This window comes from Eulemur rufifrons, chromosome 10 (genome assembly GCF_041146395.1).
Source record: "Eulemur rufifrons isolate Redbay chromosome 10, OSU_ERuf_1, whole genome shotgun sequence".
In the NCBI taxonomy this organism is placed as follows: domain Eukaryota; kingdom Metazoa; phylum Chordata; class Mammalia; order Primates; family Lemuridae; genus Eulemur; species Eulemur rufifrons.
Genome location: NC_090992.1, coordinates 1,371,655 through 1,398,684, shown reverse-complemented (window position 1 = coordinate 1,398,684; position 27,030 = coordinate 1,371,655). Strand labels below are relative to the sequence as shown.

Here is a 27,030-nt window from a genome sequence, read left to right as displayed (position 1 = left end):
GTTAGAAGTTTATAACTTTACTCTTTAGGGCATTGTTTAGTTTCTGTGAAGAGTTGAGGTAAATACATGTCTTGTAAAAGCTTTGTGTGAGCAGAATATTTTGGTAATTGTAAAATGTTTTTGATGATGCGCACGTAACTCTGTTAGTAATTACTGTACAGAAATCTTAATTTTGCTAGTAGAAAAAAAAGATCCATGTATCTTTTTAAAAGTCCATGTTTCTAGGCTTTAACAGTTCAGTAAATAGGAAATGAATAACGCTTGAATTAAGCTTTAAAACATCATAGAAATTTAAGCCAGTATGTCAGATATTTTTTCTAACCCATCCCACCACAATAACAAAAAGAAATCTTTAAAAAGTTAAAATAGGCCAGGTGCAATGGCGCACAACTGTAATCCTAGAACTTTGGGAGGCAGAGGTGGGAGGATCACTGAGGCCAGAAGTCTGAGACCAGACTGGGCAAGCAACATAGTAAGACCCCATCTCTACAAAATACTAAAAAAAAAATTAGCTGAGCATTGGTGGCATGTGCCTGTAGTGCCAGCCACTTGGGAAGCTGAGGCAGGAGGAAGCACTTGAGCCCAGGAGGCTGAGTTTGCGTGAGCTGTGATCATGCCACTGCACTCTAGCTGGGGCAAGAGTGTGAAACTGGGCCAAAAAAAAAAAAAAAAAAAAGTCAGTCTATCCAAAGGCAGTTGAGAAATTCTTAAAGGAGGCTACTATAGCAATTTTTTTTTTTTTTACAAAACATTATGTACTGATTATACCAAGTGAACATTAAATATCCATCTTATGAAATACCAAAATTTGAACTCAAGCCAGGCCTGAATTTCCATATGAAAATATGGGACACTGACTTCAAAGCTATTCATTTAGCTCCAGTTGCAGCAGTTCTGTAATTTCTTCATACTTACTGTGTCTTTGTCCACAGATGAAATATTTTACAACTTCAGTGTTAATTTCATGAAAGGATATAGATGAACAAATTTGCTTATTATTTGAAGTAAATATGCAGATTTAAAGTCAGTGGCACATACATATATAAATAGGTTATTGATGAATAGGTATTCTTTTTTCCCTTTAACTTAAAAAGTAATATTTATTTATTAAAAGGAGTCTTGGTAGAGTTATTGGTTTGTAGTATGTTCTTTAGTCAACCTTATAATTATATATACTAATAGGATATTAAAATATAATAGTACTCTCCATTTTTGCTCAGATTCAGGTAAAGTATCAGGGTGATCAAGAAGAGTCCGCATCGACACGCTTATCCCACAAGTGGAAGCCATTTGACAAGCTTTTCACTTACTTTCTGGGGAAAGGGGAAAATTTTTTTTGCAGCAGGAAATTTAAGGTTACTTTGGGGGAGAGGGTGGTGGTACTTCATCTGTAACATGTTTTTAGAATTATGATTATAGTTTTGGGTATTTTGTTGTTTTGTTTCTTTTTAAGTCTATTTTTAATAGACTCTTAAGGAAGGTCCCTCTCCTTCCTACAGGGCTGTGAATTAAGGAATGGGTAGAGTTTACATTTAAGCACGCCAGTGTCTGCCCAGTTTCTTAACATATACATTGTTTTCCTTTATTCTTTGTTCTTAAAATACTAGAAGAAAACATAGGTCTTTCTAGTGCCTTTGAACTCATACTGTAGTCTGATTAATTTAAATCATTAATAACTTGTATACTGGCCAAAATTACAAATTATACAGTAAGTTTGTTGCATCAATCTCAAAAGCTATGCTTTCATTGTATTTTATGTATAAATTGTATTTGTTCAAGTTGTATATATTGATATTGTATGTATACATGCAGCATGGTTAAATAGAAATAAAAATCTTTTCCCTACTGCCCGTAGTGGTGATTGTCTTCTTTACTTTGTGTTTGTTTCCATCATGATGTTAAGGAGCAGGTTCTTTGTGCTTGGCATCTTAATTTTGTATGGCTAAGAGAGGCCTGTGTAATTTCACACCCAGAAACTCTTAATGTTATGTGTCCTTTAAACAGAATTCATCATAAAACAGAAATTTGTAGCTGGGCGAGGTGGCTCGTGCCTGTAATCCTAGCACTTTGGGAGGCCAAGGCTATAGGATTGTTTGAGGTCAGGACTTTGAGATTAGCCTGAGCAAGAGCAAGACCCCGCTTCTACTAAAAATAGAAAAAAATTAGCCAGGCATGGTGGCGCATGCCTGGAGTCCCAGCTACTCGGGAGGCTGGGGCAGGAGGATCGCTTGAGCCCAGGAGTTTGAGGTTGCTGTGAGCTAGGCTGACGCCACGGCACTCTAGCCCAGGTGACAGAGCCATACTCCATGTCAGGGAAAAAAAAAAAAACAAAAAAAACAAATTTGTGGGAGACATGTTTAAATGTGCTCCTTCTCATTGATAAAATTTATTTTTCAGCAAAAATATTTTTGTCCAAGTTTTGTTATCCTTTTCATTAGGTGTTTGAGAACAGAAACCAGTTCTCAGGTCATAATTTAGTGTGTGCAGAATGTATCCCACTAAAAGGTCGGAGGAAACATTGGTTAGTGGTAACAATACCATAGTCTTATTCAGAAACTCTTATAAACTTAAAGTATCTCCAAAACAGTAACATTGCTTGGATTCTTGTTAATCATATGTTCTTGTTAATCATATGTTCTTTTGGCAAACATTGATTACCAGACACTGTACTAGGCAGTCTTAAGAAATTCAAAGTGGACATTGAGAAATTTACCTTTTTTTTTTGAAACAGGATCTCGCTCTGTCACCCAGGCTGGAGTTCAGTGGCCCGATCATAGCTCACTGCAGTCTCAAACTCCTGGGCTAAAGTGATCCTCCTGCCTCAGCCTCCCAAGTAGCTGGGACTACAAGCGCGTGCTGCCATGCCTGGCTAATTTTAAAATTTTTTGGTAGAGATGGGGGTCTTCCTATTGCCCAGGCTGGTCTTGAACTCTGGCCTCAAGCATTCCTCCCGCCTTGGCCTCCCAAAGTGCTGGGATTACAAGTGTGAGCCACCATGCCCAGCCTCAAAATTTATGTTTTAATTGACACATAATTATACATATTTATAGGGTAGATAATGATGTTTCAATACATACAATGTATAGAGATCAGATGAGGGTAATTAGCATATTCATCTTCTCAAACATTTATCATTTCTTTGTGGCAAGAACATTCAATATCCTCTCTTCTAGCTATTTGAAAATATATATTATTGTTAACTGTAGTCATCCTATAGTGGTATAAAACACTAGAACTTACTCCTCCTGTTGAGCTGTCATTTTGTGTCTTAAAGGACTGTTTTTTGCATAGGAGAGGCAACTCCTCTGGTGGTTCCAGACCTTGCTCTCTTCCTGGTCAGAGCTTCCAGCTTGTGTAAAACTCTCCTACATGTTTGTAGAGCATGGAGATAAAAGGCCATCAGCAAGATAACAAATAGTGCTGCCTCTGCACCCTCTGTCCCTGCTCCCCAGCTGAGTGTTGGGGCTGTGGTGTGTGTAACTCTGATAGAGCCGTGCCACCAAGGCACTCCTGTAGGAAACCTGTCACTGCCTGCGTTGTCAGGACCCTGCCGAGGACATTGTCCATCTGGTCATCTGGTGAAGACCCTCAAGAGAAATCTCTTTTAGAGCTAAACAGAAGCCTGATGGGCTGTTTCACCCCCTCGAGTGTCACAGAGCTGGGCAAAACGATGCTCTTTTCATTCTGCTTTGGCTGATGGACGGTAAAGTCTGGCGCTGCTCGCTGACAGTCTGCTCCTCGGTGGATCACCATTTCCTAGTTCCTGTCTCCTTTGGTCCCCAATCCTATTGTTGTTATTTTCTGTCTTAACCTTTTCTAGTACATCACTTTGACTCTGTTTTTAAAACAAGGTAGTATCCAGATAAACAGGGCCCCCGGGTAGCCTGAGCCTGACAGGGCAGTTCACTCAGCTCGGAAGCCACAGCCCCAGCCTAGAGCAGGCGGGAGGACACACTGTCACTATCTCAATCTCTGGTTCTTAAGCTGTTCCATTTGCAAAGCAAATCAGGCATTCAGTCCTCCTTCGGAAGCTGAACAAATGTGTGGGAAAATGATTATGAAGAGGCTACTTCAAAAAGAACCTGTTTCCTCTCAGCATTTATCTTGGGCTTCCTGTGACCCAATCTTCAAGTTACTTTTATCAGCGTTATCAGAACATCAGATTGTCTTAACCAAACACGTTTATGGCTGTGACTAAAGAATGTGACAGATCAGAGGTTCTTCTGCATCTGTTTCCCTCCCCCATCCCTCTTCAGAGGGCTGGGGAAATTTTAGTTCTTAATCAAAGGCTTTATTTCTCCAGTGGTACAAAGCAATTTATCTGGGACTTTACAACTGAATACAATATTTCTCAGAGTTGATACCAATCTTAGCAAGAGGATATTGCCTCACCCAGCCCTAAAAATAGCAGAGTCATTACAGAAATATTGTGTTGGCCTTGATTTATCTTCCACCGTGGGTTATGCTGCTTGGTCATCCGTCTTCCCGCCGTGAGTGTGTCTCTTCCGCGCTGGAGCCGCTCACGCTGGATGTGTGCGTCTCTTGTGTGTTCACTGCGTACCTGTGTCGTGCTGGGTGGAGTGTCCTTGCGGAACGCAGCCTCCTTCCGGAAGGAGAGGCGGCCGCGCACGTGGAGAGTGACCGCCGCGTGGTGAGGGCTGCGGTCAAGGCAGGTGCGTGGTGAGCTGCCACACGGCATCCGCCCTTGGGGCCGGCGTGGCACCTGGCACGCACCTGCCCGACCAGGCGTTCCGAGAAGGCTGCTTCCGATGGGACGTGCTGCGGGGTGAGGTCTCAAAGCAGTTCACCAAGCAGGGACGGAGCAACGTTGCGTGTGCATGCCGTGTGCATGCCGTGTGCATGCCGTGTGCATTGGTGGTTCGCTGGAGGGGGCAGAAGGGTAGGGGCGTATGAGCCTGAAAGGGGCAGGGGGCCAGAATCCTCTTGTGGAAGAGTTTTCTCGAAGCAGTGGGAAGCCATGGAAGCATTTTAAGTGGGTCACTCGATGTTTGCTGTTTGTGTTTTATAAGAACAACTGCTGGGAAGATTGCGAAGGACCAGAGGGGAGGGAGCGAGACCTGGCGGCTGGGAGAGCAGGTGACGTACACGCCCGTGTCCTGGAGGCTGAGACGGTCGTCCGCCCTCCCGGCCGTTTCTCCTGCTCTCGTGGTGTGGTCTTCTCTCACTCCCGTCGCCTAGGAGGCACCTAGGTGTGCAGTGGACACACAAAACATGAAAACACGCTGCCTCTGGTTTAGCGCCGGCTGATAGGAAGCAGCAGCAGGCGGCTTAGAGACCGACGGTCGGACTGGGAAGAAGTTGACAGGAAGCGTGTATGAGAAGAGAGCTAAGGAGAGAATGTCTGGTGCTCACGGGTGAAAAGCCGATCTAGGAGATGTTGGGCGTGACAGCTGACTGGGGGTGTTAGGGCTCCACCTGGGAATGGGACTCCCACCTGAGCTGATAGACGGGACCCAGAAATCAGCCCCGTGAGTGGGAAAAGTGCCCGCCTGGCCCTGGGCAGCAGCCGGGAGGAGTCAGGAGGCCAGGCCGGGCCTTGCTCCGTGGGAACGGCGTTCGTTGTGCTTCATGTCGAGATTCCCCGTGCTCAGATGAGCCGGTCACCCTGAGGGGCCGACTGAGGACGCGAGCAGGAGAGTAAAGAACAGCAGACCCGCGGCAGCAGGAGCCCTGTGGCGTTTCTGTCAGGGGCAGCTTTTCTAGCTGTGGCCCAGGGACGGCTCAGTAAGAGACACAGCCATGGATTTGGGCCAAATGAGGCTTTTCCCCAGTCATTTGCCCAGTAAATATTCCCCACCAGGGGCCGGTTAGAGGTTCAGGTAGCTGACAGCCAGGAGGGTGCGGTTTGGCCTTGGCCGCCAACGTCACTCGTCGCGTGTGCAGAGAAAAGACCTGTCCCCTGGAGCTGTGGCTGAGTCTCCTAAATGAGTGTGCTTAAACGACAACACTTTAACTTTCACATAATCCTGAAGGTTTTTACTCGCTCTCGTGTGTCCTCCCCGACTCGTGTTCTCACGTTCTTTCAGCGAATTCGAAGGCTTATCGTTGGCTGTTTCCGTCTAGAGTCCAGAACTACCTGTCGGGGAGTAAATGGGAATGTCGGTTGCACCTCGACCAGCAGAGCTTGTCCCATGACAAACCCGCCTAGAGCCTGCACCTGTCCTTCCTACGGCCTGGTCCACGGCCTGCTCCTCACGGCCCTTCCGTGGCCGTCCTGGCCTCCTGCACAAACTGTGACCCACCTGTCACATCCTGTCGCAGACAGCGGCTCACATTAGCCGTCGAATGCAAATGAGTTGATCAAAGAAGAAAGGAAATTAAAATTTTCAGGGCACGTCTTCTCCGATTGGCCTCAGAAGCCTCCATGACTCTCTTAGTTCCTTAGTGCCCTGGGCACGCTGGTATTTCATGTGGGCAGGGTGAAACTGGCTGTGGTCAGGGTGAGACTTTAAGCTTTTGATTTATTGCCTTATTTTGAAAGGGTTAAAAAGATGTTACATATTTTGGTGTAATTTTAGTACCAGTATTAATTTTTGTCACCTCCGCGTAAGCGATGATGAAAAGGGTGCTCAGTCACGGTCACGAGACCCACGTTCCTGCAGAGAGTGTCTTCAAAAGGCAAGTTTCGGTGACCTGACACTTGGTTTTGGTTTGTTCCCTCTTTAATTTCTTTAAAATAAAAGCTTTATGGAGATAGAATCCACATACTATAAAATTCATCCTTTTAAAGTGTACAATTCGGTGGTTTTTAGTGGTTTCATAGAACTGTGTGTTCATCACCACCGTCTGGTGTCAGAACATTGTCATCTCCCCTGAGAGAAACCCCATCCCCTCCACCGGTCGCCGCCTGTGCCTCCCAACCCCCAGCCTCCAGCAACCGATGTTCCGTTTTTGCCTTTCTGGAAGCTCCTGTTCTGGATGTTTCCTGTGAGCAGAGTCACACCCTCTGTGGACGGCCATGTCTGGCTTCTCTCGATTACGTGATGTTTCCCAGATTCATCCGTGTTGTGGTGTGTGTCACGCTTCCTTTCTTTTTATTGCCACGTGATATTCCACCGTGTGGGTGTGCCATGTGTCGTTGATCCATCCATCACTTTGGACATGTGGGTCGTGTCTGCTTGTCTGCTGTTGTGAATAATGTTGCGGTGAACATGTGTGTGGACATGTGTTTTCAGTTCCCCGGGGCGTGCACCTAGGATTGGAGTTCCCGGGCCATAAACTATGTTTAACTTTTTGAGGAACTGCCAAACCGTTCTCCACGGTGGCCGTTCCGCTTCCCAACCACACTAGCAATGGACGAGGATTCCAGTTTTTCCGCATCTTCACCAACAATTATTGTCCTTCTAATTTTATTCTTTAATTTTAAGAAACACTGTATCATTCATGCACCTGATGACACAGGGACCCGGCCATCGGAAGCCCAGTCTCCGGCCCACCTCCTCTGCCCGAGCTCCGTTCCTGGCAAACCGTCTTCCCTTCTGTGTCTGTGGTTTTTCCAGCGGCTACCATCATAATTCCAAAGATTTCTGGATTCATTCATTATTGGTTTTTTCCTTCACTTTTTGTTACAAAACTGTCAAATGTGTATAAAAGTAGAATGGTACGGTCAACCCCCAGGTACCCATCCCCAGCTACAACAGTCAATTCATGAGCACCATTCCTACCTATATTTTGATTTATCAACTTTAAATATTATATATTGATTTCCCTGTTGAAAAATGAGAGTTTATGTAATTTACACTACTGCTTCAAAGTTATTTATTTATTTTTATTTTTAATTTAATTTAGGTTTTAGAGACAGAGTCTTGCTCTGTCACTGAGGCTGGAGGGCAGTGGCACAATCATAGCTCACAGCAGCCTCGAACTCCTGGCCTCAAGCGAGCCTCCTGCCTCGGCCTCCCAAGTAGCTGGGAAAACAAGTACGAGCCACAGTGCCCGGCTTCTAAATTTTTTATAGTAAACTATTTTTAGTTCTATTGCCAGTACAATTTTGAGTAAATACTTATATTTCTGGTTCCTGTTCCATGAACCTTAGTATTGTTTAAGTGACGCTCCTCCGTGTGGGTTGGAGTTGTCGGTGCCTTGCTCTCCTTCTCTGCTGCTGTCTTACCCCGCAGCCATTTCCAGCCACACCTGTCGTGGTGTCAGGCGAATGGCACTGCCCGTCTGTTCTCCGACCATGATTAAGTCTTCTGTGCTTTGTCTCTTGGTTGGTTCTAACACTAATCAAGGGAATTTACATCATGACTTTAAGTGTCGTTCACTGTAGAGCCATGTAGTGTGTGAGGGTTATTTTTTCTACAGACTCAATATAGCAATCCTTGTGTCCATAGGAGAAGAATGTTGTAAGTGTCCAGGTGATACCTTTTCTGTTCAGAAACACACGGGAGAGTCGGGAGGACTCAGGGACCCGAACCCTCTTACTTATCGTTTACGTCTTGTGCGTCACGTCCCCGACTGGAGAGGGGACCCCTGGAGAGGGAAGTTCTTTCCTGTTTTGCTCCCACCACATTTATAGTCTCTCAGTGAATTGAATTGGTTTCCCTGAAAGTTGCAAACCGTAACTTCATTTGTCAAGTAAACATAGCCGATACCACTAAATGCCATTGCTGTTCGAGTCTACATATACTTTATTTTATGATGAATTATAAATATATAAATATTTTTAAAATAAAGCTATTAAAAACTCATAAATTAAAACATTCAGCTCCGACACTTTGCATATTTCTCTTTCATGATGGTCTTTAGCCTTTCCAAGAAGTCTTTCAGGGTACTCTGCTTGGCTCCAGGCACAGGACAGAGGCTCTGCGAGAGAAACATTTCGTTAGCGTGCACGGTTGACCCTGTCTGTCCAAGAGTGGCCTCCACAGCTCTCCTCTGTGAGATATCCGCTCTCAGAGGTGGCACAGTGTGGGGGGTAGGGGGACATGCTGGATTTTGAAGACTCAGAGTTTGAACCCCAGTGCTTTATTTCTTAGCAACATGAACTTTGTCAGATCACATCACCCTGCTGAAGCCCAGTCACCTAAAGGGTAGAAAATGCAATGGATAGACCTCTCCCCTGAGACCCGGGCTTTTCTAGCACCTTCTCGGCATCTGCGCTTGGCTGTGCAGCAGGCACCCCACACTCACTGCGGGCAGAACCGAACCTGGGTCTCCTGCTGGGCCTCCAGCCCGGTCTTCCGTGTCTGTGAACCGTGCCAACCACCCCGAAGGGGTCTGGGCAGGAACCAAGCGATCACCTTCGACTCCTCTGTCTCTCCCCCTCACAACCAATCTGATCCTTCTGTCCTTCTGTCTAGTTATGTCCCAAGTCTCACCACCTCCATGCCCCCCCACCTCCGTCCAAGCCCCGCCTTCTCTAGCCGGGTGAGCTGTGGGAGCCGCCTGGCAGGACGCCAGGCCTCTGTGCTTCCGTGCAGCCTGTCGGCCTCGCAGCGGCCGGAGTGGTCATTTCACATCACCGACATCACATCCTAGTCTTGGCCCTGCCCAAAGCTCTGCAGGCGTTTCCCGCCATGCTTGGAGCGGGATCCAAAGCCTCATGTGATCCAATCTAGGAAAACCCCCTCTGCTCACTCTGGTCCAGCCCCCGGGCCTCCTGCTGAGCTCTGGACACATGGAGCTCACTCCCACCTTAGGGCCTTGGCACAGCTATTCCTTCTGCCTGGAATGTTCTTTCCCCGGTTGGTCATTGGCTTCTCCCTCACTTAATTCAAATATCTGCTCAGATAATGTCACCAACTCCTAAGTCAGCCCCCTCCCCTGTGACCTTTATGTTCTTTCTTCCTATATTTTTCTTCATAGCACTTACTGCTATGGGACATCAGATTACACGCGTGTTTTCCTAACTCCCCCGGTGGAACGTTCCGCGAGAGCATTCCACGCTGCCTGCCTGTCTCCAGCGCTGTGTTTCCAGCACTGGACAGCGCTTGGCACTTGTCGAGCTTCAGCGAGTGCTTGTTGAACGAATGTGTTGATTAATCAAGAGTAACGACAGCTCACGAGGAGGAATCTTTCCTTTTAAGAGACAAGGTCTCACTCTGTCACCCAGGCTAGAGTGCCGCGTGTGATCATAGCTCACTGCAGCCTCAGAATCCTGGCCTCAAGCAATCCTCCCACCTCAGCCTCCCAAAGTGCTGGGATGATGGGCATGAGCCACCGCGCCCGGCCCAGGAGGAACGTTTAGAAGCGAGGCTGCCGCGTGTGGGGACGAGCTGCCAGCTTACCGCGTGTGCCATGCTGCAGAGGTTCCTGTCCAGTCCTTTCAGGAGTCTGACCACGTGCTGGTGGCTGTGGAACCGCTGCGGTGCGGTCCCTGCCCTGCAGACCTCGTTCTGGTGGTGGCTGTAGAATTGCCGCAGCGCCGTGGCGGCCCTGCAGAAGATTTCCTTCTCAGTTGTGTTCTAGAAAGAGAAATGCCACAGATAGCCAGGTGCTCGCTCCACTGTAGACTCAGGAGGACAAACGGAGAAGGTGAGTTTGCCCAGATGTCCCATGAGGGGAGGTGCCGGTCACAGCCCCTGACCTCTGCACACAGCTCCCGCTCACCTGCAAACGCACCAGCCTTCTCCCCAGAGCCTCCCGTCCCTTCCCCTTGGGGGGCTGTGCTGAAAGGGGACCTGAATGAGGTGACCCCACTAGGTGAGCGGCAGAGTGGGGACATGCAGGACCATCTGTCCCTGCAGCCCGTGTCTGTGTCTTTACTCCACGTGGGCTGTTCTTTCGTGGAAAGTGCCCACCCGAGCTTACTCGGATTCTGCCTTCATTCCTACAAGGTTGTCAAACCCAGGTTTCCCTGGAATCCCGCCTGCTTTGGCCTGAACACCGCTGCCGTGGGCACGCTCGCGGCCCGGCCCTCCCGTGGGAGAGAGCGGCGTGTGCAGAGGTTCCCGGAGTGGTGCGCGCGAGAAGACAAGGCGTTTCCCCACATGGCAAGAGGTAGGTGCCGGAGTCCGGCCTGGGGAGATCAGGGGAGGCTTCTGGGAGGGGGTGCCGTCGAGCTGGGCCTTGGAGGGGGCCCTTTGGCCTCAAGTGTGCACAGACAGAGCCTCCTTGGAATGCTGGCAGCTCAGATGTGGGCTGGCCACGTAGCTCTTCCTAGGAGCGCTGGCCTTAGCAGAGGGAACGCACAAGCGGGGAGACAGCTCTTGCTGGGGACCAGGCCTGCGGGGGCCCCTCCTTTTCCACTGAAGAACAAAGGCACAACCTGGAGGGCGGGCTCAGCTTGAGCCAGTTTCTTTATCCAGTTCAGATAAAGAAAGCTGCCTCCAGCCTCTGTCAGGGCACGCGCTAGGCCCCTGCTGCTCAAAATGTGGGCCGCGGCCCAGCAGCCCGGACGTCTCCTGGGAGCTGGTTGGGAATGAGACTCGTAGGCCACACCCCAGACCTGCTGTGTCAGAACCTGCAGTGACAAGATCCCGGGGGGTTTATCTGAGACGCACTGTGTAGCTTTTAAGTTCTTACAGTTACATATTTTCTCTGATCTTCAAGGTAATCTATGTTTGCTATAAAGGTGATACGTATTCAACAAAAATGAATCCACTCATCCCACCGGTCAGAGATAACTACAGCTAATATTTTAGTAAATATCTTCCCATGTTTTCTTAATAGTTTATTTTTTTCACAATTGGCACCAACTGTTAATACCGTTTTTTGGCCCTTTCGCACCTAACGTACGCAACGAGCATTTTCTTGAGTCACTCGATAGGATTTGTGAGCTGCACGGCGGCACCGTGACTTATCAGTCCCCTGGCGGCAGCGTGTTTTGCTTCTGTAAGTAATGTGGCTTTGAGTAATCTGTGTAGATCTCTGTGCTCATCTCTTATTTATGCAGGCTAGATTCTAGAAGGGCACTTCATATTTAAGGTTCTTCTGGGAAGAGCTAGACTAACCTCCCCTTCCCCCTGCGGGGCTCGGTGTCCCCAGGGCAGAGCCGGTGGAAGGACGTTTACTTAATGAACTGCTGAGAGTCACTCGTGGGCCCTGATTTCAGTTGGAAATTGAAGAGCAGCGTCAGCGTCTCTGGGCTCTGGCCGTCAAGAAACCTCCCACCCATCACTGCACCCCCCTGGGCTCTGGCCGAGTCCAGGTAGGGGGGCAGGTGGAGGTGGGCAGGCCGCAGCCACCTCTGAGTCGGAGGTGGGCAGACACCAGGATGCTGTAGAGGAACAGTGAGGTCAGGAAGGTTCAGAGAAGAGCCTCTTTGCTTATTTTCCCACCAAAACCCAGTGAGACTTTCGGAAGCGTCCGGCTGGAGCATAGAAATTAGACTGCCTCTTAGTTTGGACCAGCATATGGCCACACAGGGAAAAGCCAGCTAAAGATACTAGTCAGAGGACTTTCCAAGGTAATTAGGATAAAATAGGAATTGAAAAGAGTTGGCATCTAATGGAAAACCTTTAAAAGAACTAATTCTAAAGGCAGTTTTTAGTTAAAGGCCTTCAACTCTTAGCTCCACTGGCATCACAGCAGAGAGGCCCCTCCGTCCCACCCGGCTGCTTCCCTCGCCCGTCTGGGCTCTGCTGCCGGGAGTGCCCGGCCCAGAGCTGCGCGGGGACTCAGCACGGCTGCCCCAGCTGGGACAGCGCCAGCGGGACTGGACGCTCATGGTCCTGAACCGGCCAGAGCTCTGACACAGTCCCTGCCGCAGAGACCTCCCAGGTAGCCCCTTCCGGACACTCCCGTGAGGGACAGACCTCCTGCTGTGGGCTTTGATCGGCACTGTGACATCTGACAGTAACACTTTCCACTGACGCCAGAGCTGGTTCCAATCGCCTTTCACATCACCTTCTAATCACTGTCCTATCTTCCAGTGTGGAAACTGGGGTGCGAAGGGGCTTGAGGACTCGCCAAAGGCCACAGCCGGTTAACGGCGGGCCTGGGGCCGACGCCGTGGGCAGCCCCACTTGCAGCCCTGGCGCCTCCTCCAGGGAAGGTCCTGGCGGCTGGTCCCCTCCCTCGGCTTTGTTAGAGCCCAGAGCGGCCCAGGGCCTCGGCTTCTGGCAGGACCCGCCTGGGCTGGGAGGGCTTGGAGGTGTTACGTGTGCATGTATAGATGGATTGCACATGCGTGTGCGTGTGTGTGCGTGTGCATGTCCTTGTCCTTCAGAACCTCTCCCTGTGTCAGACTCCTGGGACGATCGTTAATGCCGTGAGGTGATGCGGACAGACGCCTGGAGCAGGAAGGGCCCTGGCGGAGTGCGACCTGCCCGGCCCACGGGCCGCTCCCGGCCCGGGCAGCCCCTCTAGCTCGCGTGGAAAGCGGGTAGTTAGGAGACCACTGGTGACTGAGGCTTTGGGGCTTTCAGTCTCAGTCGTGTGTTTCCATGAAAACAGGAACTGAAGTGCACAGAGCTATCGACATGGCTGCAGTCATGTGTTTGTCAGAGAAAACGCACTATCAGCTGTCACATCTATCTCCTCCCACTGCAGATGGGGGTGGGGCCCGGGAGCAGAAGGGCAGATGCCCAGGCAGCCGGGGGTGGGGGGTGTTGGCCGCTGTCCCTCGGGGCAGCCCTGGACCCAGCGGGAGGGGAGCTGGGCGGGACACAGCAAGCCGGGGGTCTCCGACCGCCAGGCCTGGAGCCCACGGGCCGTTAGGTGACCAGGCTGTGGGAGAGGAGGGGCCCTGGCGACACCTTCTCTGTTGCCGTAGGAAGTCTCTTAGACAAAATGAAAGCTCCTGCAACCCGTAATCTCAATATCTGCTTTTGTGAGAGTATTTGCTTTTTCAGAAATGTTTGGGCCAGAAACATTCTCCCGTTCAACAGGCACCTGTTGACTGTCTCCTACGTGCCAGGTGCTGTGCCAGACGCTGGGCAGAACCCTGGAGGGCTTTTCTTTACCCGGGATCTGAATTAGGATCACAAAATCTAAGCTTTGTATTACACATCTTCTAAATCAAGTGAAACCAGAAACATCACATCATGCTTAAGAGTAAAGATCAGAATCTTCATCCTTTGAAAACATTTCATAGTCCATTTGTGCTCATTTCCCATTAAACAAGTCTCATGTGCCACCACTGTGGATGGCTGTCCCCTCCCGCGTCACCCATCGCCCACCAGGCCACGGGACGGCTTCTTACCTTGGGGGCAGCAAAGACGTCTGCTACGGCCAGGTCGGTGCACGGAGTCTGGGCCCAGGCAGGAGCAGGAGAGCAAGAGACAGAGTTAACGTCCCGCTGGACACGCGGACCCTCCATGGGCCTCTCTCCCTCCCGCTGAGAAACCCCCGCACCCCCTCGGGAAGGGCGTCGGGAGACGTCTCCGCGCTCCCCGAGCTGCCGCCTGCGGCCGGGGCCAACGCCAGCTTCCCTAGCCGCTCTGATGCTCGCTCACGGGCTAGACAAACCCGCAGCAGCCCCGGACCATCTGGAGAGATGGCGCCAGATAGGGGCTCACCGTGCTCTCTGTGAGGATGTTGGCAGCCTTGATGCTCTCGGTGAGGACCACGCCGCATCTGTGTCCCTGGACGAAGTTGGTGGCACATGCTAGTAGGCAGAACAGAGGAGGGATCACTTGGGAGGTGAGACCCATTAATAGATCTCTGTTTGCAGTGACAACCTGCGACAATTAGTTTATCAGGAGAAGCTAACAATGCAATTCTGACAAAGATATCTCTATATATAGATTTAAAATTGCTGAAACCAAAGGAAAATGAGTTTACATTGGAAATTTTCATTACCCCCGATTGTCAGCTGCCTGGGGCCAATCAGCACGTCTCTTCCAGGAGAAAAAGTGCCTCACAGAAACAGGTAAAATGTTCCTGTGAAATCAGACCAATAGGAAAATGAAACCTTTTTTTAAAATTAACTACAAAGTTTCAGCATAGGAAATTACACCATAATTTGCTCTTCAGATTAATCTTATCAGCTCGGGGGTTGCTGCTGGCTTTTGCTTTGCATAGAAGGAAGAGGCCTCAGGTGTCCGAATCTGTTCTAGCGCCGGCCTCCCGGGGAAAGATAGAGTAATATCAAGAAAGTTCGACTTGAATGGTATTTTAACCTGGCTTCTCCCAAGTACGCGTGGCATCTCGGCACCTCTCCTGTCGTGGATGACTGTCTCCTGTCCTGGCACTGGGACGTGACATTTCTCTGGGGAAAAGACAGATGACATCAGGTCCAGGCCTAGCTGGGGTCCCAGCAGGTTCGTATGGTCTTTACCCTTTTCCCAGGAGGCCCTCGGCCAGGTGTGTCTGTGCTGGGGTTTCGGGAATGGCCACTTTTTATCCACTGCGCCAGCGGCCTCTAGGAACGACCACTTTTTAAAATGGAACCTAAGGCCAGGCGTGGTGGCTCACACCTGTGATCCCAGCACTCTGGGAGGCTGAAGTGGGAGGATTGCTTGAGACCAGGAGTTCAAGACCAGTTTGAGCAAGAATGAGACCCTGTCTTTCTGAAAAATAGAAAAATTAGCCCAGTGTGGTGGTGTGCGCCTGTAGCCAATTGCTTGAGCCCGGGAATTTGAGGTTGCAGTGAGCTACGATGACGCCACAGCACTACAGCCCCGACAACAAAGCAAGACTCTGTCTCAAAAAAAAAAGAATCTAAGTGTATCCTCAGCTAATTAGGAAAAAGAGCCACAGTCTTACTGATTCATAAACTGGTTCTCTTGTCAATGCCCCTCCACCCACCCTGGGTTTCCATCTGGTGCGTGTGGACCCGGTGAGGGGCTCCTTGCCGCACCCCAGCAGTGACCGTAAGGACCCCACCGCGCACGCAGACGCCGGGCCCCCGTGCACACGCCTCCCGCCCTGCGTGCCCTCCGCCCTCCTCTCCTGGTCCCTCCCTTGGTTCTGACCCTGCTGACTCCTCTGGAAGATCATCTAGAACTGTGTGTTGCTAAGGTGGTTCACTGTTTTGGATCTATCTTTTTATCCACATTATTTTAATTGGTGAATAAAAATTGTGTATACTTATGGCATATGACATATTTTGGAATACCTGTACATTGTGGAATCGCTAAATCAAGCTAATTAACATATACAGTCCCTCACGTACTCACCGTTTCTTTGTGATGAGAACACTTAAAATCTACTCTCAGTGACTGTTGAGTGTACAATCCATCGTTACCAACTGTCGTCACCACGTTGCACAATAGGTCTCTTGTGCTTACTCCTCCCGTCTCACTGACCTTTCGTGCGCTGTGACCAACGTCCCCCGATGCACCTCACAGCCCCGGTGAGCGGCTGCTCCTGTCTCCTATGCGTCCGACTGTCTCGATGCCGTGTGTATGTGAGATCGGGCAGTTCGGCTGTTTTCACTGAGCGCAACGTCTTCCAGCCTCATCGATGTTGCTGCAAATGACACGAGTTCCTTCTTTTTCAAGGCTGAGTAGTATTCCATTGTGCGTATAGAGCTTTGGATCTGAGAACAGTGTCTCAGAGTCTGTGAAGGAGAGAGCCCGGGTCGTTGTGTCAGGAAGGTCCGCAGACCGTGTTTATGGTCCTCCCACGGGGACTGTGCGGCCGGGCCGCCAAACTCCGCGTCGTGATTTCTGACACCAAACTGCCTGGCGCTGAGCCAGACCTCACGGGTCAGGGGCACAGTGTCCCGCAAGACACAAGGCAGCCCTCACTTCAGACACCAGCTGCAATTCCAGTGCTCCCCAGTCCGCCATCACTTCTGACCAACTGGCTACAAATTTGGGAGTTTCCACTACCCCTTAGGTTCAATAATTCACCAGGTGACTCACGGAACTCAGGAAAGTACTCTATGTGAGGTCACAGTTTTATCATAGCAAAGGATACAAGTCTGAACTGCCAAAGAGGAGACATGGCGAGTCAGATGTAGGAGGGTCCCAAGCACCCTTCAGGACCCTCCATGGTCTTGTCCCTGTGTGTCACCCTCTCAAACCAGGGAGACCCCCTGAGCTTTGGTGTTCAGAGATTGTAATTGTAGTTTCATCTGTAGGCACAGTTGGTTGGTCACTCAGTTGAATTCTTCCTCCAAACCCCCTCCTGGAGGTCAGGCTGATGTCACAGTAACTCAGGGGCATGGCCAGCCCCCATCCTGGGTCATCCTGTTAGCAAAAACTGGCTAGGGGCCCAGCCCACCACAAATCACTTCTCGGGCATAAACCATCAGGGCCCACCACGAATGACAAAGCTTCTCCTACTGCTTGGGAAATCCCAAGGATTTGGGGGCTGCCTCCTCGGAACTGGTGACAAAGACCAGCCACGTTCTTGATTCCAGAGGTTGGCAGCTGGTTGGGCCTCCCAAGAGCCAGGACAGAGGCCAGACCTGTCTTTGGGTAAAGTGGCTTTTTCGCTCCAGGGTCGGGGAGAGATTAATGAGAGGAGCAGACAGTTCCTTCCAGGACAGGTGAGGACTCGGGTCAGGACTGACTGTCACGCGGAGGAAAGCGGAGCAGAGGGACACGGAGTGAGCTTGTCGGGAGCGAGGGCGGCTGGAGGATTCTTGGGCCCGTGGGGGATGCGGGAGAACGGAGGGGAGGGGCAGGTTCCATAGGTGTCCGGGCGGAACAGCTGTCCACGGATTGGGGACGTGTTTTTCTGAGCACTCGCCAAGGGCCAGGCCCAGGGCTCGAGGCTCGGGGGGCAAAGACCATGAGTCAGGACAGGAATGTTGTGTGGGAACCTGCAGCTCAGAAGCGGAATTCAGCTTGTATCGTTTGTCTTGATGTTGAGTGAGGCCAAGGAAACAAGGATAAACTTTCTAGAACATCAGAGGGTGACCAGAAGGACTCCTCAGGGGCAGAAGGAGAAGACGGCTGTCCTCCCTCGCAGGGACAGCACCAGGGCAGCGGTGCGTGTGGCTGGCGGGGCAGGCGTCAGGCAGGTCCCTGCACTCCCAGGGACAGAGAGAAAGGCAGCAGCCACCGTCTCCGCCACCTGAAGGGGCCCGAGCCTGCAGGAGTCACGGCGGTGTCTGGGTGGGGTGAGGCCGGCACCGCAGTTTAGGGGGGAGCTGAAGACTCCGCTAGGCCCTGGCTGTGTCTGTCCCAGACCCCTCCTTTGCCCCTCCCCCCCTGAGCACCAGCGCCCGCCCCTCCCTGGCTCAGGAGCTTTTCCTTCAGCCCAGGAACATGGCGGCTGTGAGCACTGGGCTTTGGAGTCCAGCAGACAAGCCACTTGCCAGCTCTGTGACCGTGGGCAGATCCCTGACTCTCTCTGGTCTCAGTTTGCTCATCTGTGAAATGGGAGTGATGTGGCTCCTCCTTGTGGAATTCCTGTAGGGAGCAAGTGAGTGATTCTGGAAAGTGCTTGGCACACCCCCCACAAAAGGCGTCTGTCATGAGAGGCTGCACAGCGCTGAGTGGCCGGAGATGGGACTGGGGACCCAGGCCGTGTCAGGCTGCTCTGCGTCCTTGCTGTGTCCCCTGGCCCTTGGCCTGATCCGCAAAATGGGGGTGGTGGTTGTGCCTGTCTCGTGAGGTTGTCCTGAGGAATAGATAGGTAAGTTTCAGTTTTATCTAGGGAGTGCCCTGGAAGTGACAGCCCTGTCACCGTTATTAATGTTGATTATATCCTTGGTTCATTGATTGCCTGTGATCCTTAATCTGTAGGCAAAGCCCAGTTTGGGCGGGACGGTGGCCGCGGGTTTGCCGGGTAGGTTCCCCGAGTGTCCCTTCTGGAGTCCTTTCAGCCTTCCCGCTGCTGCCCTTGTTTCTGGTGAGTCGCGGTTGGTGTCGACGCCACAGCCCTCTTCCGTGTGTCTGGATTCGCTGCAGGGAACAGGCCGCGGTGGGCGCCGCAGTCAGAGAGGGTTTCGCGCAGGAGAGGAGGGTGGGGTCAGGGCCCCGACCCGCCCAGGACTCTGAGAGCCGCCCCAGTCTGCAGTGCGGGGACCCCAGGTGCTGCCCCCGCTGCCAGCACCACGAGGGAACCCGAGCCGCGTCCCCACGGCCGGAGCGCAGGAGGGAGCCTCGGGCCGCCCTGCACAGCTCACTGCAGAAGCCGGAGTCCAGCTCTGAGCGTCGGAAATGCGGATGTTCCGGCCTGCAGCGCCGGGAGCCCAGAGAAGGGGGTGGAGGCGGCAGCCGGAGGAGCCCTGTGGCCTCCGGGCCTGAGCCAGGCCGATGAGGGCAGACTCGAGTGCCTGGACTGAGCCACGAGTACGCGGCACTCGGTGACATCGTGAGGCGGCCTCCGAGTGCAGTGGGGGCAGCTGCCAGGTGGGGCTGGTCACTGCACTTGAGCTCGGTCCGCATCTCGGCCTGCAGGTGCTCACACCGCGCGGGACCCCGCACGCCCCAGACCCCCGCCCGAAGCCGCGACCCGGTGTCTGGGTTTCTCGGTGGGATGCCTCGTGCGGGTGGGCTGGGCCGCGGGAAACAGAATCGGCCCTGAGTTGCTGGTTGTTGAGGCTGAGCAGCGGATGCCTGCGAGTCATTCTTGTGTATATTGGACATTTTCTGTAACTGAAGATCTAGAAACCTTAGGTGGACAGCGAATTTAAGTATATTTAATATTTATATGATATCCGTGTTTGCATAATATGGTTCTATTTATAATCTGCATGTTGCATGACATTTACGTGAGTGACATGTACTCTGTGAGTGTGATCGATGCACACGCATCACGCGCACGCCGCGGTGGCATCTGGCCTCAGGTCACCCTGCACTGCCGTGTGCGCGTCGCACCCGCCGGCGTTTCCGCCGGAGCCGCCGAGCTCGTCCCTCCCCCCGCCGCCCCGGAGCGCGGTGATGCTGTTAAACGTGACTCGGGTCAGGAGAGAAGTCCGTGCGGGCCCGGCCCCCCAGGCTCCCGCAGCCCCACCGGGCCCTGCTCCAACCAGTGGCCACCGTGATGCCAGGCGGGGGTCCCGCGGCTCCTGCTCCTCCCAGGCCCCGGCACTGCCGCCCCCCGCCCCCCACCGTGCTTTCCCTCCCCGGGAGCGGCTTTCCCCTCCCCCCCGCGTCCAGGTCTCTGCCCGACCCGGTCTGTGGACGCGCCTCCCCGGCCTCCCCCAGCGGCGCTGCCCGCCCAGTTTCCCTCGGCGCCAACACGGTGCACCCCATGCGCTGCGTGTTCCCGTGGCTTCCGTGTCCCCACCAGAAGTGCCTTTGTTCTGCTTAGCGGGTCCCCAGCACCTAGAACAGGGTCTGGCACCTAGTAAAGGCCTCCATCGATACTGTTGAGCGAGTGGAGCTCCCGGTGGCAGAGGGGCGATGGGACTTGGCCTGAGTGACGACGGCGGAGGTCGGGGACACAGCCGAGGCTCGAAGCCGAAGCCGGGGCTGCTGTTCCCCAGCCCGGACAGGGCCGGGAGGGCCCCAGCGCAGGCTCCGCGGGGAGAGGGAGCCTCCGCGGGCAGGTGGGGTGTGGACTCCGGCTTCTCCGAGCTTCTGTGGGCTGCCGGCTTTTCATGCCTTTGAGAAACCGGTGGAAGGTGCTTCTCCCAAGAGAGACAGACCTGCCGGGGCATCTGCAGGAATTCTCCGTCTGTCCCCTGGCATTGGTGTCACTTAAACCTCAGAGACAGGCTGGCCGCCAGTCTTTCCCGTCTCACTCCCACCAGTATCCCTGGCCCAGCCTGCAGGCGGGGCTGGGTGAAGCCCCCCAGGAATGGGGAGCCTGCCTTCCCCTCTGGCCATGCAGGTTCTGATCAGCCCGAGTGGGCCCAGCCTGGGGGAGGGGGCGCCGGACCTCCTGCCTAGGCCCCCCTGTTCCCTAACTGCTCCCCCCAGAGAGCTGGCTCCCCGGGGAGGACATGGGCCGAGCGGAGGGTGCTGGCGTCACCCACCCAGGGGGCACCTCGGGGCCCAACCCCCACCCCCTACCCCAGCCTTGCAGCTCCGGACATGGATTCCATGTACTTTTTGCTTCTTTAAAATTAAATTTGTCTTTGTCCCCTGTTGGAAAATGAATGTGTGCCTGTTATAGGAAGTGTGGGGACAGATCAGAAGAGGAGAGTGGATGAGTGAGAAATTGCTCTCTCGGACATGCCACCAGCCCTGCAGGGCGCCGTGGACCCTCGGGCCAGCGTGGTCCAGGCCGCCGGGCTGCGTCTGCAGGGGGTGCTGTGGCCGGCTCAGGCCTTCCACCCGCAGGGGTTTCCGGGAGGGTGTCCGGCCCCGCGCACTTGTCCACGGTGATGCAGAGAGCACAGCTGACAGAAGTCTCTACGTTTAATTTCGGTGCCTGCGTCACCTCTGACCACACAGCAGCTCTGCCCCGGCTCAGGGCCTGGGGGCGTTTCTGAAGGAGCCTGTGAGGTCACTTTCCATGAGAGAAGGCGCCCGTGGAGGGGCAGGGAGAGAGTGCAACAGAAAGTGAGGTCGTAAGTAGAAAATTGCTTCTGGGATTTCAACTGGCTTCGTCATGGGGCCCTCCCTTGCTGCCGAGAAATCAGTTGATCTGGAAAAGTTCGTTGCAAACCATTGCCCTGCTGCTCTGGGGTGGAGCCGAGAACACATGAAGATAATGGGCTTTCTGAGTGGGCGTGGGTGGGAGAGTGACTGGCCCCAGCCGCCGGTCCTGCAGCAGGGGGCTCTGGAGCACCCTCCGCCCGCACGGCCGGGCCTCCTGGGGGGCAGCAGCGGGAGGGAGGGGCAGTTTGATCTGCTGCAATGGACCAGCCAGGTGAAGATGGTGGAAGACACTTCCCGTGACCATAATGCAAAGTGACGGGCTGACGTGGGCAAGTGCCGGCCCTGAGCTGTGCCGCGGTCACAGGGAGTGAGGGGTGGGCTCCTCCTCCTGGGCCTGCTCCTTCCCGGGGGGCCTTGGAGAAACCCCTGAAGTGGCCTGAAGTGTGTTCTGACTCCTCTTCTCAGCAGCACACTGAGGTGTTTGGGGCCAAGCTCACCGGAAACTCGTGGGTCTCGCTTCTCGATTGAGCTCAGCCCCTCTTCCAGTGAAACCTGCTGGCCCCGGGGTTCCCAGTGCCGAGGGGCTCCCCGCGGGGCCCACGCCAGCCTCTCCTCCCACTCAGCCAGCTTATCTCCTCCAAGCCCCTTCCCTCCGGCCTGCGCAGGGCTGCCTGTGTAGGAAGGGAGGTGGGTCCTGTGGTCAGAGAAAACTCCCGGCAAATACCCCGGGGGTCCGTCCCCAGGGCGGCTCCGGCGGCAGCAGCAGCCGACACACCTGTTTGCCGGTTGCTTCTCTTCCTTTCTCTCTTTCCTGGCCAGGCACCCTCCCCGTCGCACCGGCCAGGCTGGCTTCTGTGGCTCTGCAGGGTGTCTCCCGGCCCTGGGGGCCCTGTCCTCTCCCGCTCACCACACAGCGACCACTGGCCCCACTGGGGGCAGTCTCAGAGGTGCAAGGGACAGGAGCTGCAGGCTGAGGAGTGGGGAGCTGTGGACACCTAGTGGCTGCAGCTGCACCTGCCGTCGGGCCGTCCTGAATGCGTCCCGGGACAATCCTGAAGGACCCTGCCCACGCCAGCCTCCATTCTGGGCTTTGTCCTGCGGGATTCCTGCAGAATTCCACTGGAAAAGTTTCTGTCTTGTTTTTGGATAGACAGGCCAATTCTTTTGCTGGGTGGAGGGGACACGGGTCAAAGATGATGCTACTGGAGGATGGATCCCTAAATTCTGCTTTAAAAAATCATTACTCATCCACAAATGTCCTTCTGGCCTTAAAATCCTAGACCCTGGATGGAGAGGACACTGAGGCCCTGACTCCCACCCTGCTCTCCCACCCTCCCAGGAAGCCAGTCGGGCTCACCTGCAGAGGGGAGGACAGCAGCCTCTCCCAGCCCCTCCGTAGCGTAACGAGTCCTTTCTGGGGCTCGCCTTGCGTGCAGGTGGTGTCCTGGTCGTCACTAGCCCAGGTGGCCGCTGCAGGGCTGGGCCACAGGTGGTCCTTAGCAAACGTAGCAGGACTTAACAGGTCCGCCACCCCCTGGGCACCACAGAGAGCCAGTCCTGTCCCCTGCCCTGGACGGCCCATGGGAGACTCAGCTGCTGTCCCCACGCCCTGGGCCGTCTGCCGGGTGCCTCCGCCCTTGCCTCTCCCTGGCTGGAAGTGGGCAGGAGCCGTCCCGGGTCCTGAGCAGCCAGCACAGTCATCAGCCCCCGGCCATGTCTCTGCTGCTGTCTGGGTGACACACCGCTGTGAGCTCTCGCTCACGTGGGCAGCTGGCTTCATTGACTTCTGAGTGTCACCAGGGATGCTCCCGCAGAGCTCTGGGCTCCCCCGGGAGGGCAGCCCTCGCTGACCCACCACCCACTGCAAAGGCGTCCTGTCCTCTGGAGCCACCTCTACTCTGGGCACCTCCCAAAGAGTCACAGTGAAACCACTGCTGACGCGTATGCGAGGGCCTGCCAGGCCTGGCGGCCAGCTGCCGGCTGGGGCCAGGGAGAAGCTACAAGACCTGCTCTGAGGAGCCAGGGTCCCACTGGGGTCCAGCAGGGTCCAGCAGGGTCCAGCCAGGACCCAGCCAGGGTCCCCAGGGTCCAGCAGGGCCATTGGGCCTCAGCTCTCCACTCCAGATTCTCCACAGTCTAGAGGCCCCAGGTCAGTGACGTGCCTTTGTCCACAGAGGGGGTGACGCGCGCTCCCTGACGATGAGGGGTGTCCAGAAGTGGACTGGGCTGTCCCAGAAAGTAGGAGCTGAGCTTCCTGTCGGGGGCAGGGGCTGCCCAGGTTGGTGACAGTCTCAGAAATCATGCATTCAGGCCAGATGACATTTGGACAGAAAGAGGCAGGGAGGTTAAGTGTGTGGGCTCTGGAACTGGAGTGAGTTTTGGGTCCAAATCCTGGCCTCACTCCTAACCAGCAACCTGGGCAAGACACCTGTGTGCTCTGAGCCCGAGTCCTCACCTGCCCGCCAGGCTGTGAGGGAGCCACGCGAGCGCGGTGGTGCCGGGCACAGCCGTCCACCCCTCCGGAGCTGCCGCCATGAGACCTCTTCTTAGGTCTCTGCCCACTCCAGATGCCCCCCCCGAACCCCAAACCCTGACACCCGGCCCGGCTTCCCTCCTCGCTGGGCGGCGGGTGGGGGGCTTCCTCCAGCTCACTGCCCACCCCGCCCCGGGGGCTTGCCGCCTCTCAGCCCAGGTCTTGTCCCTCCCGCCCCTCCTCCGACCCGCATGCCCCCCGCAGGCCCCCCGCAGAGCTCCCCAGACTGAGACCACAGACCAGTGTCCCCAACGGCCCAAGGAAAAGGCAAACATGATCAGGCCTGTTTGTCACTGTCTTTATTTCTGGCTTCAGTTTGACACAGTGAAACAGTCTGTTCAATGACCACACACACCAGGGTTGTAGGATGCCTTCTATATATTATTAACTCTCTGCTAAGATATTTAATACTTAACTTTAAATACAAAGGAAAATAATAAATTACTCCTTGGCTGGGGGCTGGCTGCCGGCTGCCCCAGGGCCCGTGAGGTAGCAGAACTTTGTGCACAGTGCTTATTCCAGGGACCCCTAGTGCCACCGCGGTAGTGCTGGGCTCCGAGTGCCGGCAGCAGCAGCCTCCCCATGCCCGACACTGACAAACACGCGTTTAAATAACACACAATAATAAATAACCACGAGGACACGTGCCTGGGCTGCTCCCGCCGCGGTCGCCCGTGTGAAGCGGGTCCCCCCCTGCCGCGTGCCCGGCGAGGGCGGCACCTGCCGTAATGCTAGTGCGTCCCGGGCAGCGCGGGCGCAGGGCACGTCCTCCACCGCCGCGCAGGCTGAGGTCCAAGCTAAGACAGTCTCACCCTCCCTGCCCCTCCTCCCGCCTCCCCAAGAAGTTCCTGACGCCTGAAAGAAAAGTCAATCTACAAGTTAAATCGTCAGGGCCGGCCCTGCTTTTCAGGTTTCAGTTGAACTTTCCACGGTGAAAAAGTTTCCTTAAATGTCTGAGCAGGTCCTTTACGAACTGGGCCACTTCAATCTTGGTGTCTCGGGTGTACGAGCCGGGGACCTGCTGCAGGACAGAGAGGCGGACACGTCAGGGGACGCCAGAGGCGAGGACGACCTCGCCTGCCAGGGGCTTCCCAGGGACTGTCTCACGGAATCCTCCCCAAGTCCCCAGGAGGTGGGTACTTGTATTTTACAGATGTAGAAACTGAGGCTCGGGTAGGAGGCGGGAGCCCTGGAGCCCAGGTCCTGCAAATTCCAAAGGCCACGTCCCTGCTGCCACAGTGGCCCCAGCCCTGGTGGACACACACCTCGGGAGCCCCGGGGGTGCCCAGAGTGGCAGGAGTGGACTGGTGGCATTTTGGGGGGAGCCCAGGGAGGCAGGAGTGGACTGGTGGCATTTTGGGGGGAGCCCAGGGAGGCAGGAGTGGACTGGTGGCATTTTGGGGGGAGCCCAGGGAGGCAGGAGTGGACTGGTGGCATTTTGGGGGGAGCCCAGGGCGGTAGGAGCAGACTGGGGGCGTGCAGGGGGGCTGGGGGGAGCCTCACCCCAGCCGAGGGCTTGTGCGTGCAGAGGCCTCTCAGCATCCGCTGGGTCTTCTGGATGGCGCCGCAGCCCGACAGGTTCGTCAGGGACTCCAGGGCCCCACAGTACTGCGGGAGGGACCACCGAGCGTCAGCCCTGCTCTGGCAGCTGCCGTCAGTGAGTTCACGGGAAGGCTGGCGCAGGTGGTCCGGGGGGTTGGGAAGGGCCAGATTGTGAGGGGAGCTCTTGAAGCTTTCTTGGAACCCCCAGATGTGCGAGGGAAGATCAGAGGAGCCCAAGGCCCACAGCCTCTGCCGCCCCCTCCCCCGCCCTCGGCCCTTACCACTCCGGAGGTCAGGTTGAGGCTCCACACCATGCTGCCGTTGCAGAGGGGCGTCTGCGGGGGCAGAGAGACAGTGAGCAGGGCGCCCGCGAGGGCCGCAGCTGCCCAGCCGGCGGGCCAGGCCCACCCGGCACCGGCCCCACAGGCCTCCCGGGCTAGCTCAGCGGCAGGCCTGGCCGCCCCCACCACTCCTGAGTGCCATGCCCGGCTCTGCACAGCAGGGGGGAGTGCGGACCCTTGTATAGGGTCTCGGGGCTGACAGAGAAACACCACGGGGAAGGGTGAGCCTTGTGTGCGGCTTGCCTTGGCCAGGGCAGGGGGACGGGGCCCCACAGGAAGGGCCGGGCGGGGTGGTCTGGGCTGCTGTTGACCAGGACGGATCAGACGGGCGGTGGGGGCTGGCATGCTGAACGCCCTGCCTTCTGCAGGGGACACTGCGGCTAGGAGCGTGGACACCCTGGGTCAGCTAGGCCTGGTTTGAATCTGGCCTCTATTGGTGACTCTCCCTGAACCTTAGTCAGCAGAGTGGGGTCATCGTCGCTGTCTCGGGAGGGGTGGGCAGTGATGAAGTGACAGGTAAGCACCCAGCACCCGGGTGGCACATGCTCAGTGCTGGGGAAGCATGAACTGCAACCAATGGGGAGAGGAGCTGGCTCGGCTGATGAGTCCTGCCGTAAGAACGGGCTTAATTTAACTAAGATTGTTCAGAATCCAGTTGACAAGCGCCACGTGGTTCTAGGAGGTGCCGGCCTTTCCTTGCTTTCCTCTGTTAGGCAGTGGCTGAGCAGCCCCGGGCAGTGACAGGCAGGGCCAGACCAGGCAGCAGGTGCCCCTGGGGCTCTGCTGAACCCCTCTGTAGGTCTCTCTCTATTGCAGCACCCCCGCCCGGCTCCTCTCCCTCGTGGGTGGGCCTGGCCCCCAGTCCATGGGGCTTCTTTCTGACCCACAGGCAGGGGTCCCTTAGGACCAGGCCCTGCCTGCTGGTGACCTGAGAGTCACCCGCCCTGGCACCCCCGGAGCTGGGACCCTGGCCAGCTGACACGCACCTTCTGGTTCTGGGTGATGTTGACCAGCTCCTCGATGAGCTCCCTGAGGTTTGTGGAGGGCGGCACGGGGCCTGGGGAGGCGAGGCCGCCAAGGCAGGTGAGAGCGATGACCATGGTCACCCACAGCGCCATGGGGCCCGGAGCCAGCACAGGAGGGTTGAGGAGCAGACGCGTAGGCCAGCCTGAGCTGAGCGGCTTGTGGCCTTGGCCTCCTGCGGCAGCTTTTATAGGCGGAGTGGTGACGCCTGACACCCTGGTCTCTGCTTTTTCGGGCACTATCTAGAAACCACATCTTTACTCATCTTGATTTTACTTTGTGGAAAATCCAGCGT

General features: G+C 54.8%; 2 protein-coding genes across 3 annotated transcripts; both read right to left on the bottom strand.

Moving 5' to 3' along the window:
* Window positions 1-8,724: 8,724 nt before the first annotated feature.
* Window positions 8,725-14,558, bottom strand: IL4 (interleukin 4). 2 transcript variants are annotated; one of them, XM_069484039.1, is made up of 4 exons: window positions 14,424-14,558; window positions 14,108-14,155; window positions 10,251-10,427; window positions 8,725-8,826 (listed from the first exon to the last, which is right to left on the bottom strand). In XM_069484039.1, exons 1-4 carry the CDS (start codon window positions 14,556-14,558, stop codon window positions 8,725-8,727), a joined length of 462 nt encoding a protein of 153 aa, XP_069340140.1. The 2 variants fall into 2 exon arrangements, with proteins under 2 accessions (XP_069340140.1, XP_069340141.1); XM_069484040.1 differs by lacking the exon at window positions 14,108-14,155.
* Window positions 14,559-24,742: 10,184 nt separating this feature from the next.
* IL13 (interleukin 13) lies at window positions 24,743-26,830 on the bottom strand. The gene is made up of 4 exons (XM_069484038.1): window positions 26,699-26,830; window positions 25,653-25,706; window positions 25,333-25,437; window positions 24,743-24,850 (listed from the first exon to the last, which is right to left on the bottom strand). Exons 1-4 carry the CDS (start codon window positions 26,828-26,830, stop codon window positions 24,743-24,745), a joined length of 399 nt encoding a protein of 132 aa, XP_069340139.1.
* Window positions 26,831-27,030: the final 200 nt, after the last annotated feature.

Bases quoted from the DNA above. Each gene is read 5' to 3' on its own strand.
- IL4 (XM_069484039.1), bottom strand. From the start codon at position 14,558: ATGGGTCTCACCTCCCAAGTGATCCCTCCTCTGTTCTGCCTACTAGCA. The intron at 10,428-14,107 runs GTAAGAAGCCGT...TTCTCTTTCTAG, and splicing joins ACGTCTTTGCTGCCCCCAAG to AACACAACTGAGAAGGAAAT. The intron at 8,827-10,250 runs GTAAGCTGGCAG...TTTCTCTCGCAG, and splicing joins TCTGCAGCATGGCACACGCG to AGCCTCTGTCCTGTGCCTGG.
- IL13 (XM_069484038.1), bottom strand. From the start codon at position 26,830: ATGGCGCTGTGGGTGACCATGGTCATCGCTCTCACCTGCCTTGGCGGC. The intron at 25,438-25,652 runs GTAAGGGCCGAG...TCCCTCCCGCAG, and splicing joins TCAACCTGACCTCCGGAGTG to TACTGTGGGGCCCTGGAGTC. The intron at 24,851-25,332 runs GTGAGGCTCCCC...TCTGTCCTGCAG, and splicing joins CGCACAAGCCCTCGGCTGGG to CAGGTCCCCGGCTCGTACAC.